This window comes from Solanum stenotomum, chromosome 4 (genome assembly GCF_019186545.1).
Source record: "Solanum stenotomum isolate F172 chromosome 4, ASM1918654v1, whole genome shotgun sequence".
NCBI lineage: Eukaryota > Viridiplantae > Streptophyta > Magnoliopsida > Solanales > Solanaceae > Solanum > Solanum stenotomum.
The window spans coordinates 8,438,954-8,458,974 of record NC_064285.1 but is presented as its reverse complement, the minus strand read 5'-3'; the positions used below and the strand labels follow the sequence as shown (position 1 = coordinate 8,458,974).

The window sequence follows — 20,021 nt, the reverse complement described above, 5'->3', positions numbered from 1 at the left end:
ATTGTCGTTACAGAAATGGCTCATTTGTTCCATTCTTTTTTAATGGTCAGATTTTGTAGTTTTGCAAAATCATATTTTCCACATGACAGGTTGGATATAGTGGGTCGATGAGAGACATAGGTAGGCCGAAAAAGTATTGAAAAGAGGTGATTAGATAGGATATGATTCATTTTCAGCTCATCGAGGACATGACCTTAGATAGGAGTGAATGGAGGTTGCGGATAAAGGTAGTATGTAGTTAAGAGTTGTCTTATTACTAGCCTATTCAAGTATTTGGCTTGGTGGTAGTATAGAGCACCTTGCAGTTGTTATGGTTTCTTGCATATTTGTACTAGTTGTATTATTATAGTTCTTGTTTTTTATATCCAGCATCAACAGTTGTTTATTGTGTTCTCATTATCGCACTATTTTTCTGCACGTGAGTCAAAGGTCTTTCAGAAACAGTCTCTCTACTCCAACGAGGTAGTGGTACACTCTACCTTCCCCAGACCCCACTTGTGAGATTTCACTGTTATTATTGTTATTTTTTCCACTTGGCCTCTTATTAGAAATCCACGTCAGCAAAATTAAATTGATCAAATTATATTTAAACATCAAACTATAAGAAATGATTCTTGTTTCCGCCGGTAGTTCTAAGGGGACTTGGATTCAGATTCTCGCATAACGTCCCCTCCCCTAAGAGGGGATAATGTATAAGTCACTAGAGTAAATTGAGGAGGAGGTGACAAAAAAGTGTTGAAATTAAAATTAGTGACAAAAAAGATTGACCAAGTCAAACTTTTTTTATATAGTGATTAAGATAATTGAGGTCTAAAATGTAATATTTAAAACTTCTAAACTTTTAAAAATATTCAAAATAAACCCAATTTCTAATTTCAAAATGTTTGAAAAGTTTTCCCTCTCTTCTTAAATTTCAAAATTTAAAATGTCTTTCAAGATTTCTTTCTCCCTCTTCTTCCTTCTTTCTTTCTTTCTCTTTTCAGATTTCTTCTTCCCTCTTCTTCTTCTTCATTTCTTTTTCTCTTCTTCCATTTACTTGTTCTTCTTTGTTGTTGCTATCATTATCGTTGTTGTTCATTATTTTTTATCACGTTTTTTCTTTTTCTCTTGTTGGTCCTATTTCACAAACTAATTTGCTTTAATTTTTAAAAAAAAAAATTGTAGAAAATCAAGCAACAACTGAAGTTGTCGCAATAACTGTTTAAGTTTTAAGTTTGCTGAGCAACTGTTGTAGTTGCTGCAACAACTACAACAATTGTTATAGCAAGTGAGGTAAAAGAGAGAGTGGTGGAGTGGCTAATGAGATGTTGGTGATAACAACGAAGGTTGAGGTGATGGTTGTTGTGGAGGCAGAGGTAGAGAAGAAGGAGGTGACAACAATGGTGGTAAAAGAGGAAGAATAAGAGAGTGGTGGCAATGGAGGAAGACCTGATGGTTGTGGTAAAGGAGGAAGTGGTGATGGCGACGATTACGATGGCAGAAGGGGAGGGGATGGCAGCGACAGAATGGTGGAGAGAAAGGAGGGTGTGGAATGGGGGAAAATAGGGCTTTTATGTAAATAATAAAACTAGAGGATTTTAAAATTAGTGCCATTAACACTAATCTTAAAATTGTCACATCTACTCAATAATTAAAACTTGTATCACTTTTTCTTCATTTNTTCCCTCTCTTCTTAAATTTCAAAATTTAAAATGTCTTTCAAGATTTCTTTCTCTCTCTTCTTCCTTCTTTCTTTCTTTCTCTTTTCAGATTTCTTCTTCCCTCTTCTGCTTCTTCATTTCTTTTTCTCTTCTTCCATTTACTTGTTCTTCTTTGTTGTTGCTATCATTATCGTTGTTGTTCATTATTTTTTATCACGTTTTTTCTTTTTCTCTTGTTGGTCCTATTTCACAAACTAATTTGCTTTAATTTTAAAAATTTTGAAGTCGAAGTCATTGTTTTTTTTGTAGAAAATCAAGCAACAACTGAAGTTGTCGCAATAACTGTTTTAAGTTTTTTCAACAACTGCTCAAGTTTGCTGAGCAACTGTTGTAGTTGCTGCAACAACTACAACAATTGTTATAGCAAGTGAGGTAAAAGAGAGAGTGGTAGAGTGGCTAATGAGATGTTGGTGATAACAACGAAGGTTGAGGTGATAGTTGTTGTGGAGGCAGAGGTAGAGAAGAAGGAGGTGACAACAATGGTGGTAAAAGAGGAAGAATAAGAGAGTGGTGGCAATGGAGGAAGACCTGATGGTTGTGGTAGAGGAGGAAGTGGTGATGGCGACGATTACGATGGCAGAAGGGGAGGGGATGGCAGCGACAGAATGGTGGAGAGAAAGGAGGGTGTGGAATGGGGGAAAATAGGGCTTTTATGTAAATAATAAAACTAGAGGATTTTAAAATTAGTGCCATTAACACTAATCTTAAAATTGTCACATCTACTCAATAATTAAAACTTGTATCACTTTTTCTTCATTTTGAAACTCTTTTGTCACCCTTAATTCATTAGCCCCAAGTGTCTATTTTAAGGAGAGAGCCAAGGTTCTTCACAACACTAATTCATTGATGGGAGCCCTAACTATTTTTGTGTTGGGTAAGACAGAAATAACAGCACTTAGGCAAAGACTACTTGTAAAACTTCCAACTTGCCTGTACTTGATAAGTCAAAAAGCCAAGAGCTATATGCACACTACACGAATACAAATGTCTCTTCACATTAGTCACAAATTGGTCCAGAAGCAAAGTAAAACTAGCAATTTTTATCCAACAAATTAAAAACTGAGATTCTGAAGTTGACAGAAGTTTAGCAGTACCAGCCACACTTCACCGAAGGAAAGAATACAGGTAAACAAAGGCAGTTTCTCTTGAACTTCGTTTACAGAAAGAAAAAAATTACTTTAGTTAATAATCTATAGCAAAAAGCACACTAAGTTAACCTACAAAAAATAACGCTATCCAAGAAAATAAGCTTAACGCCATTGCAAGTTAGCAGCTGCTCTTTTCCAAGTAAAGCTACATTTAGCTTAGAACCAGTGGCAAATTTGCACATTCAACAGTTTTGCTTGTAAGGAACCTACAATGACATTCTTCCACAACTTCAACCCAACAAATAGGAGATTTGGAAAAGGGTGAAGTAGAAACAGGGAGAAGGGTGCGAGAATCCCACGCCTTCTGTCCACTCATGAAGACGCAAGTTGCTCTGTTGGTGATCCTTTCAGGTACATCTGGACCCTGACATCAAAAGCATGGACCTACACCTTTTTGAGGCACCTGGAAGTGAGAAATGGTAGAACCTCAAGTTGCTCCGAAAGAAAGCCTTTCCCGAAAAGCAACCCAAAAATGCTAGCCAAGAAACTACATCTCCTGTAATGACTTATGCATAATACATATACAAGCTGTTTGCGGCAGCACAGGCTATGGAATTTTCAGTCGGATGCCATGCCAGATGAAGCAGTTTTGTCGTGAAATCAAATGAGTTTCCATTTGCATCAACACTTGCATTATCTGCTCCTGCAATGTGTACACAACATAAGACAGACAGTATAGTAAGAGCAGTGGGCAAAAAGGAAATGCATAAAAAATTAATTACGTATCACAAATTAAAATACATGCACATAATAAGCGTGTGAAAATGCATACCTCTCCTGACAACACGTGTTAAACTGCTGCTCAGGGACCTGGATGGCCTTGAAGGAGTCTGGACTTGCCTTCTGGAGGAGCACAATCAAAGCCATCAGACTATGGCATATTACAACACAAAATCAAAATGCATTCACATGCCAAAAATATTTTGGCTTAGGTACCTCATAGGATTTTTGCTTGCTTCCAAGGTAGTTGCTTCAGTGCTCCCCGCAGCACAACCAAACACGCGGAAAAGATTGCTATATGAGAGTAATCATATGTTGAAAAATGAAGAGGTGGAGAAATAATATGCAAGACAAAGGTGAAAGGAAATTCTACACACCTGTAAGACCCCGTTGCTACTCGCAAACCATCACCACTAAGGCAACACTCAAATTTATCAAAGATGGAATCATTCTCATATAAGTCACAAAGCTGCAGAAAATACAAAATGCCGTGCTGATCAGCTCAACATACGAAAAAATAACCAAGTTCACAAAACACTTTGATGGCAAGAGTAATTCACCTTTGGTCTTAAATATTCATGAACCTGGAATGTTGAAACTGGACCTGAATCCATGTTTATGTCCCATAGCTGAAAAGGTAAGGTTTGTTCAGTGACAAAAGGAACATTGTTTGTTGATAGGGAAAAAAATCACTGACAATGATGGAAAGAATATAAACTTCTGCACAATGCTGGAAAAACCTAGACCTAGCAGGAATTTAAAAGTTAGAGTAGTGCCAGCAAAAGAGAGAGTGAGTGTGTGTCTGTCTGAGTAGGTGTGCCATGTGTGCACACACAACAGAGACTGTTTTTAAGAGGTTGTTTGGATTGTCTTATATGCTAGTCAAACGAGCTTGCTTTGGTGTTTGACAAACACCAAAAGTGTGTTATCAAGTGTTGTTAAGCCAAAACCTACTGTTTGAAATACATCTTTCATTCAAGGCTATCCTTTTTATGCAGTACACATTTACTTATCAAAAAATAAAAAATACAGGTGGAGTAGTTCCCAAGTTAAGACAAACCATAAAGATTAAACCATAATTCAATTCTTCAAGTGCAATGACTCCACCAAACTAGCCAATTATATCCATAAAACAATTTGAATAAACAATCAGATCCCTCTCTCATCCTCGTCAAACTCGAGACTATTGCACTTGTTTTTGAGAAAGACCCATGCTAGATAACACATTCGACACATTTGACTGCAGCTTCAAGACATCTCTGCAATCAAACTAGTATGAATTTTTTTTTGCACCCTCCATCTCTTACCACGGACCACAAATTCATATAGGATTACATTTTTGCAAGAACCATTTGAGGATATTCAAGTCATAACGACAACATTATGAAAGCAAAAATACTCCTTGAATTTTCATTGATAAGTAAAAGTGAAATGTACTCGTGAAAGCTCAACTAACCCAAGATTATATTATAAAAGAAATTCAATCTTCCGATGACATACGAAGCTGGTTTCGACATCTTTAATCAATCAGGAAGAAATAAAGCAAGTGGAATGGGATAATTAGTAGTGACACGTACAATTTCAAAATTGAAGCAGTAGGAATTGTACATTTTGCAAGTCAGGCAGTCTTATTTTATTCATCACCACAATTGTTACCATCGTTTATATGAAAGAAAATTGCTCCTCATGAACCAAAATCTATACATAAAACAATGAAACTTAACATATCCTAATCAAACCGCAGAGATACTTTATGAATTTAAGCTTTATGCAACAAATTGCAAAGGTAAACTCAAGGATCATAGATATGCATAATGTATCATCTTATTAAAATAACAGGAAAGAACAGTAAAGCACGCTCAAGGGCGTAGTTCATCTTTCTCGAAACCCCAGAGAATTCATTTATATTAGGTAACACAAGAAAACCTCCAAATGCGCAGAGTATATTTGCATTTTAAATGCAACTGAAGTCGTGTGGGGTTTTAACCAAGAGTCATGTGATTAAGAAGGAATTAATGGCTAAAAAACCATGAACTATCATTGTTTTGCAAACTATTGGGTGTTCTGCTATCCCCAAATTTTCTAACATTAAATCCCGAGGGACAAATAGCAAAGAGTTTGTGATGACTTTCTGAACGACACGTGGGAGGTGAAAATGATGCCAGGTTGGATTTTTTAACAGCTAATTAGCTGAAAATTAGTATCTTTCACGATTCTTTTATATTTTTTCTCATTTATATTCTTTAGTTGTTCTTCATCTTCTTTAACCGAATTGATTAGGGTTAGCGTATTTGGGTTTCATCTGAAACTACTTTTCTCTTTCCTCTTCCATTTTTTCCCTATATTATTAAAAGAAAACCCTCTTCAACACTTTTTTTTATGAAGTAGATTCATTTAAAGGCATCAAGAAGATGCAAGCTTTACAAGGATAGATCAGTTAAGCTCACAAAAAAAGGATTTGTAGCCTCTTTCTAAACGAAAGAGCTAACAAAATCAAAGAAGAGTTCTAAATTATTTAGAGGGGTCAATTTGGACCAACTAAAAAGGCTAACTACACATCTGCCTCGCAAAAGACTTCTAGAAGTTGAAATTCCATCAAAACATCTTTTGTTCCTCTCTGTCCATAAACACCAAAAGATAGCACCAGGGATCATCATCAACATACTCCTGATGAATTTGTAAACTTCCCGTGAACTCCAACTTTCAAGAGCATCCCTAACAGAGAAAAGCGTGACCCAGGAAAGACCAAAAAAACAACAAAACATATTCCAGAGGTCTGAGGCAGCTGGGCAGTGCAGTAGCAAATGGTTGACACTTTCTGTGTGCTTGAGTTCATTCAAACTTCTTGAAAACCAAACACACCTTCTTGAGTTGTGGAAAGCAAACTCAAACCAAGAAAAACACCTATATTTTGAAAGAAAACCCCCTAATTACAACAGCATACCCAGTGTAATCCCACAAGTGGGGTCTGGGAAGGGTAGAGTGTATGCGAACCTTACCCCTGCCTCAAGGAGGTAGAGGGGTAAAACCCACCGGGTGGGGTGTGGTATGTAGTGGCTTTAGTACGCCCCGCCCAAACAAACGGCTCCAAAACAAACAAAAAGGTGTGTGTTGCACTCACAAAGGACTGCCAATGATATGCTGGAGGAAGATGGGGATGACGTCAAGTTCGCATGGCCCTTATGGGTTGGGCCACACACGTACTACAATGGCAATTACAATGGGAAGCAAGGCTGTAAGGCGGAGTGAATCCGAAAAGATTGCCTCAGTTTGAATTGTTCTCTACAACTCGGGAACATGAAGTTGGAATAGCTAGTAATCGCAGATCAGCATGCCATGGTGAATATGTACTCGGGCCCTGGGATTGGTTTCACCTCAACACATGTAGAGAGTATGCAAACCTTACCCCTACCTCATCCTCATGTAGGTAGAGAGGTAAACCCCCACACTGAAACCCCCCAAGCATACAGGTCCTAATTTTTTGACAATTCCTAATTTCAATAGAAAAAAGAGAAAATATAGTAAAAGAACTAGTTTTCTTCTATCTTCATGAAAAAACCAACAACCAACCTTTTTCCGCACATTGCATCGGAGAGTTAACCCTAGAAAGCTATAGTTCAGGACTTCAGAGGGTAATGGAAGGCATAGTTTAAGTACAAAACCTGCAAAAACGTGATTTTTTTGTGGGGGTGGTGGTGGAGAGTAGCCACTAATGAAACCCCAAAATAGCTGCTGCCTGCTGGCTGTGTTTGGAAGGGACATACATGGCACACTCTTATGTCACCTTCTCACAACTCTGCTTTACATATAGTTCATACCCCTTTAAAGTTGCAATTCCCTGACCTTTATACACTGGCAGTTAATCAAGCAGCATATGTTGCAGATTACAACTCTTCCCAAGGCCAGAATATTGTCTTCAAGAGAAGCTGTAACGATACGAAGTCGATAGAACACTTCTTTTACCGCCAGCACTTAATCCTGCACTACTGCTCCTAACAAAGCAGATTACATCTGATGGAAAGGCAAAAGGATGGCACCCTCTTGGTGCATCTGTTGGGAAGGGCAAAACCTTTTGGCCATGAAGACAAATCTGGAAAAGCACCCCTACAAGGTTCAGTGTTTCACTTGGCTGGCAGGCAAAAATGAATGCCTAACTCAATGCAACTTACAGAGGAGAGGAATGACCATCTGCAATAGATGCCCTCTCAGTAAAGAACAATTGGAGGACACCAATCATCTTTTTCTCAACTGTAAGTTTACATCTCAGTTATGGGACCTCCTCTTCATTATGCTAGGAATCAAGTGGGGTCCATACCAAGAGATCTCTTAGCTTTTCTTCAAGGTTGAACTATAGGGGGAATGAGTGGTATTGACTTGAAACTATGGATTGCCATCCCTGCGGTCTGCTGCAATCTGGTGGATCATATGGAGAGAAAGGAACTCTAGAATTTTCTAAGATAGATTGGAAAATGTCATTAGAGGGTGTTTGGATTGGCTTAAAAGTTGGTCAAATATACTTTTAAGTAAGTTTTTGACGGCTGGAAGTGTTGGCCAAATATTAAAAAAATAACTTAAAGTAAGTCAAAAATGACTTAAAATAAGTTAGGAAGTGTTTGGCAAGGTCAAAAATGACTTAAAATAAGTCAAAAAGCAAAAGTAGGTCTCCCCCTACTTTTTTTATTTTGACTTTGACTTTTTATTTTTGACTTAAAAGCTACTTTTTTAAGCCAATCCAAATGGGCTCTTAGTCTCAAGTTTCTTTGCATTTCTATGATTTCCCTTTGGAGCAATATGGCAGATATACATGATACACACAGGATGTAGGGGCCATGCTTGATTTATTATTTTTCTTCATAATCACTAAGGGCTCTGGATTTTTTGTAATTGGTTCTAATTACCAGCAATCCCTCAGATGCTGGGTTTCATTTATAAAATTACCTTGTCAAAAAAAAAAACTCTGCTTTACAAATGCATATCTTCAACTGATNNTTTCTTCATAATCACTAAGGGCTCTGGATTTTTTGTAATTGGTTCTAATTACCAGTAATCCCTCAGATGCTGGGTTTCATTTATAAAATTACCTTGTCAAAAAAAAAAACTCTGCTTTACAAATGCATATCTTCAACTGATTTAATAATATGAACGTGAAGTGCTTCTAAAAATTTTGATATGCACCTCTCCAATCAATCAACTGAAATATGGAGATCCAGTAGACAAAGAAACCAACCTTAAGTGTCATGTAGTCACGACTAAGTATGTATCTTCCATCCTTCGCAAATTTTATATCCGAAATTGAAGCAATTATCTCAGTGAAAAAAGATCTTGAACCAGGTGCTTCCTGTTCCTCAAACCTGCATATGGGGAACACCAAAATTCCCAATTTATTAAAGCTATGAAGAAGTAATTAAAAATAAAACTTTGAACTTGAAAAATACATTTTCCAGTGTTCCCATGTTGATAACACCTAGATCTTCCAGGATCTTATCATGTACAGTTAATGTGATACTCACAATTTAGAGAAAACATAAGAAGAAATAAACCCATCAGAACAGAAATACAAAAGAATTAATGTGATACTCACAATTTAGAATGGGAGTCACACAATGCTGACTGCCGCAAATCTATTAAACGAACTGATCCTTTTGAACTGCTATAAGCTAATGTGTTACAATGTGTAGGATGGAATTCTGCTGATGTTATCACCTCTGCAGTAACAAAAAATTATCTAGTTAAAGTCAAAAGTATCAGTCAAAAAGCAAGAGCACATTAATAGTAGTAAAAGTTGGAAAGGTGGGGGAATGGCTGTGACCTAAGTTGAAATCAACTCATGAAAATGTACCAGTAAGATCTTCCATATTTGCTGGCTTGACATCAACAATATTGAAACTTTGATTACTTATTTCCAGGTTCCAAAGGTTTATTCGGAGATCATCGGCTGATATGAATGTTTCACCATCACTAAGTGGAAAAGAGGACAGAAATTTTCATAAGCTCTTATAGACTAGAACTCAAAAACAAGGTGAAGCACATTTATAATCGTAATGAAGATCTTCACCTGTTATTGGATATAGAATTAATATGGTAGTCATGAGCATGTGCATACACTCTTCTACACCTTGCAAGAAGGCTGGTCTCGTTGCTCGTTACCTAAAGTTCACATACAAAGCTTTTAGATGCAAAATTTAAAAAGAGATTCAAGTCAAATTTATCAAACAGCATTTGTCCTAGGGAGGATGAAGCAGGCTACATTCATTGGAATTTGGAAATTCCTAATACCCTCAAAGAAAATATTCAAGGCCAAGTGAGGTGAATGTTTAGATAATCCAAGCCTGATATGTCAAGGATAATAGCACCCAGGTGTGGGCCAACAATCATGCAAGCACATAGCAGCATGAAAAAGTTGTGTAAAGGCATATGCATATAAAGACTAGCTTGTATGTTTAATTCAAACTTTCATAAATAGGCATAAACACAAATGACCTAGTGTTTCTTTCTGTAGCACTCGACCTAAAAAATTAAAAGAAACTTACTGATTAAGTTACACTGTTACGGTCTTACAGACAATACTAAATATCTTTCAAATAACCAGGAGTATAAAAAGATCATATACATCCACTTGAACTGCAGTCAATGGCATTTTTATCCCAACAAATATTTTTGAAACTGATCCCAACATATATTTTATAAAACTGAACATATCTTTTTTGATAGGTAAGATTAGCTACAGTTGAAAAGACCAAAGGGCACAAATGCACATCACCAAAAAGTTATAGACTGACAAACTTGACATGTCATCAGCATCATAAACAAACATAATATAATAGGTTAAGCAATAACAATTACCATGGGCAAGCGCAGTGAGGGAATGCCTTCAGGCGGAAATGATAAATCATTGCTCGAAGAACTGTAAGCTTTATCTCCACAGCCCCCATTTGCAAGACACTGCTTTGGGCTGGAACATAAACTCGAACTGGCTACACTGCCATTTCCAGCAGCTTTTGAAGGGTCAATATTCATTTCAGATATTTTCTTAACTTTCTTCTCTTGGACCTAAAATATTCAGGAAAAAAGCAATTTGAAAGGAAATCAGCAACTTGATACACAGCCGTGACGTAAGGTAGCCACATTCAGAAGTAGATAGTTTAAGAAATACATCATATCTTGACTATTTTACATTTAAATTACGAACAAAATAGTTGATACATTGCTGACATAAAACAATGAGACAAAAAGTTGTCTTGCAAACAATCCGTGCAGACTGTTCAAACGCATTCCAACAAACAAATTCATATCAAGTGTCAACATTCCATTTACAACAGCAATGTTCTAGTACAGCCACAAAGTTTAAAGAGGAGATCATGTCACACTACGAGCTTGAAATATAATTATTAATATCACTCCTCAACAAAGCTGATATGTATCTTAAGCGTAAAAATAAAGATAACGACTCATTTGTTATTCAACTAAATAAACTGAGCAAGCAACCAATCATCTGCAATGCATTTTTTATGGGTCATCTACAATGCCCATACACCCCCAAAGAATCAATAAAGAAGTGAGTAAATAAAATAATTTACCTTCCAATACTTGATAGTTTTGTCATTAGTAGATAGAAGGAAAAGGGCACCATTTGCTGTTTGGCACCACCGGATCTTGTTGATTTTCTCCTCAATCTCCAAACTCTTCAAATAATCAAACTGAATGGAAAGATGTGGTAGAAGAAATTATACTTCTATTTGAAGCAACAAGAAGACAGAAAGCACAGAAGATGAGGAATACAACATAGCATAGAGGCCGTGGCAATCAACCCTAGTCTATAGTTGCATCTTGATAGAAGATCAGGCAGCTCAAAGGACCCTTTCTTTCCAAAAGTCATGAAGTGAAATAATAACATCAGCCTGACGTTCTTTTGCATGTTTGTTTCCAGGAAAGTTCATCATTCATGAGTTCCTAGAGAGAAATTACACCAGCAAAGAAGGATTGGGGGAAAAGGAAGTGCAAAGAACAGAGAAGAGGTGTGTACCTCAGGCTCATGGCTTTGAAATTCTGTCTTGTAGCGGAACTCTGGATGCCGACTAACTGGATAGTCCACTCTCTCTAATTCTCGTCGACTTCCAACCAGCTAAAGAACACAGTGCACACAAAAGACATGATCATCAAAAAAATCAATTTTAGTAAATAAATATTCTAAAAGTAAACAGAAGAAACCTACCTCCTTGGTATCGGTCCTTTCAAACAATACCACTCTACCCCCACGATCCCCAGTGGCAAGATGGTCACCAGATTTATCAAACTCAATTGCTGAGATGATATCAACTGCAATCACAAAAACAAACATACACACCATGACAGTCAAAGAAAGAAATCATAAAACATCTAAATATAGTGAGAGCCTAATAGAAGTTCTTCCTCAATTTGTGGAACCCTGTACAAAATCAGGCACATTAATTGCATTTCTAATGCATGCTGATCAAAGAATTCTGTTTTATAATATTAGGCACATCTACATATCTTACAGCAAACCTTGACACCAAAGTCTCAGCAACTACTTTCTCGCAACATGAATTACCTTTTATTACTAGTCAAACTATGTCATACAACTCAGGGCACCATATTATCATGACGAGTTGCTGCACAGTTTTGAAAAGCATATCCTCAATTTCTTTCTTTTTCATTCTGGCTTTTGCTATATCAGAATAAGTTACCCTCGGAAAAATACGGAAGTATATTAAATGAACTTGCTAAAAGCCTTCACGATTAAATGTCTGAGACAAGGAATATTTGTTGGCATCCATAAAATAGCTATAGAATTGAGCAGTTAATCAACGATTCAAGATAATTGTCGTCGCCTAAGTTGCTAGGACTCGGGTGCGGGTGTCCGATACGGTTGCGGATCTAGAGGTCGGGTCCTCTATGATCTAAATTTTAAGATTCGAGGATACAGATCCATGTATGGATACCGGTGCGGGTATTCGGCTAAAAATAATTCAAATATCTAAAACCTAAATGATGAGATATTATGTGGGAAATATTGATCAAGAGGAGAATCTTGGAAGACAATAAAAAGAAAGGGAGTGTCAATAGAAAATAGTATATACAAGGTAATCCATTTTCTTCAATTTCACCTTAGTTTTTGTTGTAATTACAGAAATCACTGAATCTGCCCAGAATTCTCCCTCAAATTTGGTCAAAGTACCCAAAACTGGTTCACCAGATCAGGTACAGATCCCACACCCACGTCATGTCAACATGGGAGTCCGAGCAACTTAGGATCTTAGGCCGTCGCTATATGAATCCTCTATATCTATTCCGCTTCTCCTCGAACTCATTTTATTCTAATACTCCATTTGTTCCATTCCACATAGCATCTTTCTTTTTGGTTTGTTCTAAAATATAGCACATGCCTATATTTGTTAACTCTTTCACTCTATAATTCCAATTTCACCCTTGATGACATGTTCTTATAGTCATAGAAGTATTATGTCATCTTTAAGAACACGAGTTCTAAAGGTACTTTTGGCGAGTCTTTTCTTTCTATCTAAACTTCTTACCTAGTCAAATACCGTCATGTAAAAATAAAACTGAGGGAGTACTAAAAAATTTGCTTTATTAGGCATTCCAAGGGTTCAACAAAACTAGATAGCATAAATCTCACTTAGCCCCTATATCAATTTGCAAGTCTCCAACAAGACTAGGAAGATTATGTTCCTGACAAACACCAGTCTAAAGCTTTATGTACGTGTAAAAACAACTAAGTTTTTGTTACCAATTCTCAAAAAATAAAAAACACAACTAAGTTTAAATCCCAACTGGATGGTATAACCTATCTGGATTCTACTTCTGCTTTTATATTTTTAGCCAAGTCCACCTGGAGATTGTAGGTCTTTGAACAACTTCCATCCATATGAATAATGTGATTGCTACCTCCTGACCTTAAAAGATCTCCCATCCTCTGTGTTTGCTATTTTTTGTTTCTTCTTGTTTAATTTCTATCATTTGTTCTTTTATGTTCAATTCCTGCCTTCTGTATTCTTCCTTTCATTCTTATGACTGCCCTCTGCTTGCTATTTTCTTGTTCAATTTCTGCCATTTGGTCTCTACTCTCATGTTCAATCTCTTCCTTCTGTATACTATTAAACTGTTGAATTTTTGCCTTTTATTACAGCCTTCTGCCATCTGGTTCTGGTTCTGGTTCAAATCCTGCCTGATGGCCTCTATGTCTTGTTCAAATTCTGCCCTCTGTTTGCTATTTCTTTGTTTTTTCCTTTCTTGTCGCTGCTACTTGTTGTATTAGTTTAGTATTGATTCCAGCTTGTTTAGTTTATATTTGCTTTAGTGGCTTTGGTATACAATGGCAGACTAGGGTCGTGTTCTCGGTCGGGGACAGGGGTGAGGATCGAGAGCCTATATAATATGCTACCACACTCCACTGGAACAAATTTTTAGTGGTTCTTGTGAAAGGGATAATCTTATTTACAGCAGAATAGAAAAACCAAATTCTCTTAACCAATAGTCAGCTTATGATGAATCACATAGCCTAATCAATCTCACATCCCTATGGAAATCTTGAGTCTTTTCAGAAGTCCTACAAGGTGTTAAGTCTTCTGAAAATGATTCTTCTTTTTTGGGAAAATGTCTCACAAGGTGTTATCTTAGTCCTACCATGACCATTATCGGCCCCTACTTCAACTCCCACCTTAGCCAATACAAGTTGGTTTGCAAGCATCCCTTTCTTTTTGTGCAACATCCCCGTCAATCTCAAGCAGCTCAAGACATGGAACTATAGAATGTCCCCGTGCATGTCAGGCATTTTCCAAAATAGAAGTAGAAGCAACATTTCATACAAATGCACATGGAAATCTAGTCTCACATCTCTACTTACACACTTATGATTCACATTTGAGTAAACATGCTTCAACACATGACCAAAATTAACAATGAAGAAGCTTCACTACAAATTGACAACTGATGCTGTCCAAGCAAAGTTCACAATGAACAGCATACTATAGTTCCATATACTTGATAAAGTTCAGTTCTATACTGTTCATACAGTCGATTGATCAAAAAAAACATGCAAATCAATCAATCAGATCCAGGATCGGAATCTAACAGATTCATCCTACTCGCAATCAATTGACCAAAATAACAGATCAATATCCAATAAACAAACCCTAATCGATACACTAACACCGAAATGACTACGGATCCAGGTGAAACAATAATCAAAATCAAGTACTGTAATTAACATAAAATTACCTTCCTGCACTTCTTCACCAGCCGTACGTTCACCAAAAACCTGTGAAAATTTCCACTCTAGCGGCGGTGGTGGACCCGCCGGAGCTTCCGCGACTTCTCCACCAACACCACCTTTCATCGAATTCCTTTTTTTCCTCCTCCTTTCCAATAAATCAATAGCAACCAAATAAATAAGATTGAAAATCCGCCGATCAAATCGAAGATTCTAGAATGTTCACTTCATCAGAAGCGATCGCCGGTAGGTTTTTTGGAATCGCCGTCGTCAGAAGAACACCATATTGGATTCAGATTCAATAAAACGACGACGTATTAGCCTCTATAACACAGATTGAACCGTTTTATGCCATCGGAACAAAAAACAAAATGTTAAGTTCTATCTATAATACATTCTTCATTTTTTCTCTCTCTTCATTTTATATTTTTGCAGAAGATATGTTACTGTTACTTGTCGGTGATGTAATTCTGTGAATGAGAAGTTTTGATTGGTTAAAGCTTTGTAAATTGTACACGTGGCAGTGACAGGACGTGAGAACAGTGGAAAAAGTGTATTATGTTATTGGAGTTCAGTACACGACCGGGCGTTGTTTGGGAGAACAAGATTGTCAGAAATTGACGTTTATGTCCTTGATTTTTATCTTTAAAAAAAAAAAAAATTAAAAAGTTACAAGTAAAATGTTCCTATATTAAAATTATTAATATTAATGTGAATAAATATAAGAAATTATCGTTTTATCTTTGTGTGCTTATTATGTTTTGTTTCGAATTATCTTAAACTAGTGAAATAGGTCGCGCTTCGCGCGGTCATAAGATATCATTAGATATATAATTTTTTTTTAATACCTAAAAATCATGATTCTATGTCTGTATTTAAGCATATTTAATGTTTTAACTACTAATAAGAACTATATTTAAAAAAAGTTTATAAAAGACCCTACGAAGAAATTATTAGAAATTTTAGATATTATTTCCAATGACTTGAACTTTCACACTTACATGACAATTTTCTTTCATCACATATAACAAAATTAATCTTATTTTCTTCAATATAGTGGAGGAATATTGTCTAGCATTTCTAAAAAAATTGGGGCTCGCATTCACTTGATTTAAAAAATATAACTAACTTTACATTTAAAAGTTTAAACCTTTGAATTCTCACCAAAATTCATTATGCATGTTTATTTGTAGAATTGTAACTACTAATGGAAAAAAACATATTAAATCAACAAACGTTACTTCCATAGCTCCATGCTACTTCTCAATAAACATTCACTACCCTAATAATATATGTAATATCAACAACAACATGAAACATTGATAATCATCACAAGTAAGTTAACATTTAATTTGGCGTGTGTGATAAAAAAAAAATTAAAAATGTAAATTTTGATCCTAAGGAAAAAAAATAGACAACTAACAAAGCATTACCTTCCTAGCTCCATTATATTACTTTTCAATAAAAATCTGCTTTTTACATAGCAAAACAACATAAAGCATTGATAATCGCCATAAGTAAACTAATAACTATATAAGTAACTGTTCAAAGCCAGAATAAGATTATAGTCCTAATAATACAAAAAAAAGATAAGTAAAAATCAAAAGGAGATGAAGAAAACATATAAGGACAAAATTCTATGTATCTGAGCAAGAAATATAAGTAAAAATTAGAAGGAGATGAAGAAAACATACAAGGAAAAAATTCTATGTTTCTGAGCAAGAAATAATGCAAAGGGTAAAAAATGATTTCTAGACTTTATTAGTTTTAATTCAGGGTAGGTGTGAATGTTTAATTATTGTATTGGTGAAATTACAAATTACAATTGCAAACTAAAATGAAGAAAATAAAATCTCTTCAGGTTGAGTCGTGAATATCTTGCTTCCTTTAAGGTGATTCAAGTCTATTACAATAAAAAAAGCTTAGGGGTCCAACATAATCTTCTTGGCATGTCTCCTCCAAGATACAACAACTTATTCACAATGTATAAGTCAACAAATTTTGGACAAGAGTTGAGTCCAAAACTCTACAAAAGAACATATTTCTTTCAAATTTTGGATAAGAATTGAGTCCAAAACTTTACAAAAATAACACATTTTTTTAATAACTACTAATAACAACTCTCTTTTTGACCAATTTTTATGCACTTATATTATCTTGTACACAAAATAAAGTAAGACTCACTATTTATAGATGAGAAAGTCTACCTTACAATATATAAAAATAATATAAAAAAGTTAATAAGGTAAATGAATAGTCTAAATGTTACATCTTAAGATGGATGGATAAAGAAAGGCATATAATGCCATTAAGGTGCAAAAACAAATGCTGCACAATTATGACTCTCTAAATGAGAGTTAACGTGCCAAAGCAATTGTTGCACAATTATGAGAGAAATGTATCCTAAGACACTAAAAGACACTCTAAATGAGAGTTAATAAGGCATGCAATGACACCAAAGGAATTATGAATATTATTAAGAGTATAAGTTGAAGATTTGTGAGTTATTAGTAGCTATTTCTTATTTTATTAAAGATATTAAATATATATTATAGTGGTAGGTAAATATGTATTATAGTGATAGGTGAAAAATTGAGTAATTGAATGTGAAAATTTTTCAAGATATTAAAAATAAAATAAATAAATAATGAAGGAAAAAATGGTCAAAAAAAAGAGAAAATAGATAAATATGAATGGAGGTCATAGAGAGGTGCCACATCACCTTCTCTATGTTTCTTCTTTTATATATATATATATATATATATATATATATATATATATATATATATATTTATTGAGTTAAGTGAAATGTTATTTTGGGTAAGATTTCTGTTTTATAGGGGGTTTTGAGTCTTTTGAGAAAAATAGGGATATAGCATCACTATATTTGTGTAAAGTTTTTCTTTTTATCCTTTTTCATACTTGTCTTTTATCTATGTTTAAACTTTAAAAAAAATCGATTATTAGGAGTATTAATTAAATTTGTTACTTATCACTTATCTTGATGTATGTTATTTGTAAATGACATAATATTGATTGATGAGACATGTAGTGGAGTTAATAATATGTTAGAGGTGTGGAGACAAACTTTGAATTCTAAAGGGTTCAGGTTAAGCAGGACAACAACAGAGTATTTAGACTGCAAATTCAGTGAAGCAATGCAAGAGGCAGCAGGCGTGTAAGTGAGACTTGACACTTAGGTTATCACCAAGAGAGATAGTTTTAAGAAACTTGGGCTTCTAATCCAAGAAGTGAAGACATTGATGATGATATCACACATTGTATTGGTGCGGCGTGGATGAAGTGAAGGCTTGCATCCAGAGTCTTGTATGATAAGAGAAGGTTAGATAGGCATTGTTGTATGGGGCAAAGTGTTGGCTCGTTAAGAATTTCCATGTTCAAAAAATGTATGTTGTGAAAATGAGGATGTTGAGGTGGATGTGTGAATATAGAAAGACCGATGAGATTAGCATTAAATGATATGCATGATAAGGTGGGAGTGGCCTTTGTGGTGGAGAAGATGAGGAAAGTGAGATTGAGATGATTTGGACATGTGAAGAGGAAATGCGCAGACCCCTCAGTGAGGAGGTGCGAGAAGTTTGTTATATGTGAAGAGGGAATGTGCAGACGCCTCAGTGAGGAGGTGCGAGAGATTGGTTGTAACAGGTATGAGAAGAAGGAGAGATAGGCAGAAAAAGTATTAGGGAGGGGTGATTAGACAAGACATGACATAACTTTCGATTACCGAGGATATGACTTTAGTTAGAAGGATGTGGAGAATATGTATTAGGATAAAAAGTTAGTAGGCAATGGAGTATTGTCTTCCTTTTTGAGGGGTTAGGCTTGTTGGTCTTTGTCGTTGTCCTATTATTGTAGTTCTTGATTTTGATATCTATCATAGTATGTTATTTATTCGATTATCACATTATTTTATTGGTTTTGTTCCTTTTTTGTAGAATTTGCATTGCTTCTCTTGTTAGTTGCTATATTTTTTCATATTCTTTTTACTTGAATCTATTACACTTGAGACGTGGATCTTCGAAAATAACCTCTCTATCTTCCTGAGGTAGTAAAAAGATTTGTGTACGCTCTACTCTACTAGACCTCACTTGTGGAGTTTCACTGGATATTTTGTTATTGTTGTTGTTTTTGTTGTATTAGCTAAATTTGTTTCGTTGAGGTCTTTAGCAACAATTAACTTAAGTTGATTCTGATTTTTCCTAATAAATGAATATTAGACTAAACAGTTTGGCACTCATTATGAGGACTTGGCAATATTAATCATCCTAAGTTATTTTTAATTGTTCTTTATTTTTGTATATTCAAGAAAAATCATAGCTAGCGAACAACAATTGACTACTCTTCAAATCGTTGTTAAGGCACATGATGTCGCCAAACTCCAACGCCCTATTTTGGAAAATAAATATGGTCTGCAGTCTACACAATTCAATTAGTCATAGGGGCCATTATTGCCCTATTCTGCTCATTCACTCACACACACTCGTCAAGCCTATTTTTCTACAATAATTTTCACTCGAATCTTACTTTTATGAAAATAATAAATAGAAAATTTTAAAGAAACTTTTGAATTAGGAAACTTTAGACTAGGGAAGAAGTTAAAAATACTTCCAAAACTAGCTAACAAAAATAGAAAAATAATTGACTTTCTTTGCTCTAAAATCACATGTTTTATTTGAGAAACTTTTTGGGCTGAATTCTTCTGCACTTTGACATCTAAATCAACCCCTTGTTGGACATGCAAACAGCAGTTTTCTTGGACTCTCCTCCGTCGCTGTTTCTTTGGACCTCAATGTGGCATATAAAATCAACTTTTTTGGGCTTCATTTTAGGGTTTCATGCGGCCGCAATCTCCTGTATCTTGAGCTTGAATTTGAACACTTCTTTCGCGATAAACATCTTTTTGATTGTTCATTAAAACACATCAACTTTAATGGAGGTATGCAACTATGAATGTTATCATTCCCTTTTTAAACTCTTTTGTCACTCTCTGAGCCTAGATCTTAGGTGGGATTAGCCTGAAGGCTCATGCTCATAACTCTTAAGGACCATAGCTCACAGTTCATGTCATCATGTCATGAGGTTACAATTTATGTATCATAGTCTTGCTTTCATGAGAAGTATATATTATATCACAGCATTATAGTTAAGAAAACATGCAATAGCATCATAAGACTTAAATCCGAA

At 35.4% G+C, this 20,021-nt stretch overlaps 2 protein-coding genes across 3 annotated transcripts in view; one reads left to right on the top strand and one right to left on the bottom strand.

Annotated features, from left to right (window-relative positions):
* The window catches only part of LOC125862484 (beta-galactosidase), a 299,954-nt gene that overhangs the window by 167,374 nt on the left and 112,559 nt on the right, over window positions 1-20,021 (top strand). The gene's annotated exons all lie outside the window — the stretch shown is intronic.
* Window positions 2,804-15,204, bottom strand: LOC125862488 (serine/threonine protein phosphatase 2A 55 kDa regulatory subunit B beta isoform-like). Of its 2 annotated transcripts, none has more exons than XM_049542577.1 (14): window positions 14,825-15,204; window positions 11,781-11,884; window positions 11,592-11,690; window positions 11,146-11,265; window positions 10,412-10,618; window positions 9,624-9,715; window positions 9,408-9,526; window positions 9,150-9,273; window positions 8,796-8,919; window positions 4,129-4,197; window positions 3,946-4,037; window positions 3,785-3,862; window positions 3,621-3,691; window positions 2,804-3,491 (listed from the first exon to the last, which is right to left on the bottom strand). In XM_049542577.1, exons 1-14 carry the CDS (start codon window positions 14,940-14,942, stop codon window positions 3,355-3,357), a joined length of 1,554 nt encoding a protein of 517 aa, XP_049398534.1. In that variant the 5' UTR covers window positions 14,943-15,204; the 3' UTR covers window positions 2,804-3,354. The 2 variants fall into 2 exon arrangements, with proteins under 2 accessions (XP_049398534.1, XP_049398536.1); XM_049542579.1 differs by having other exon boundaries at window positions 3,621-3,688.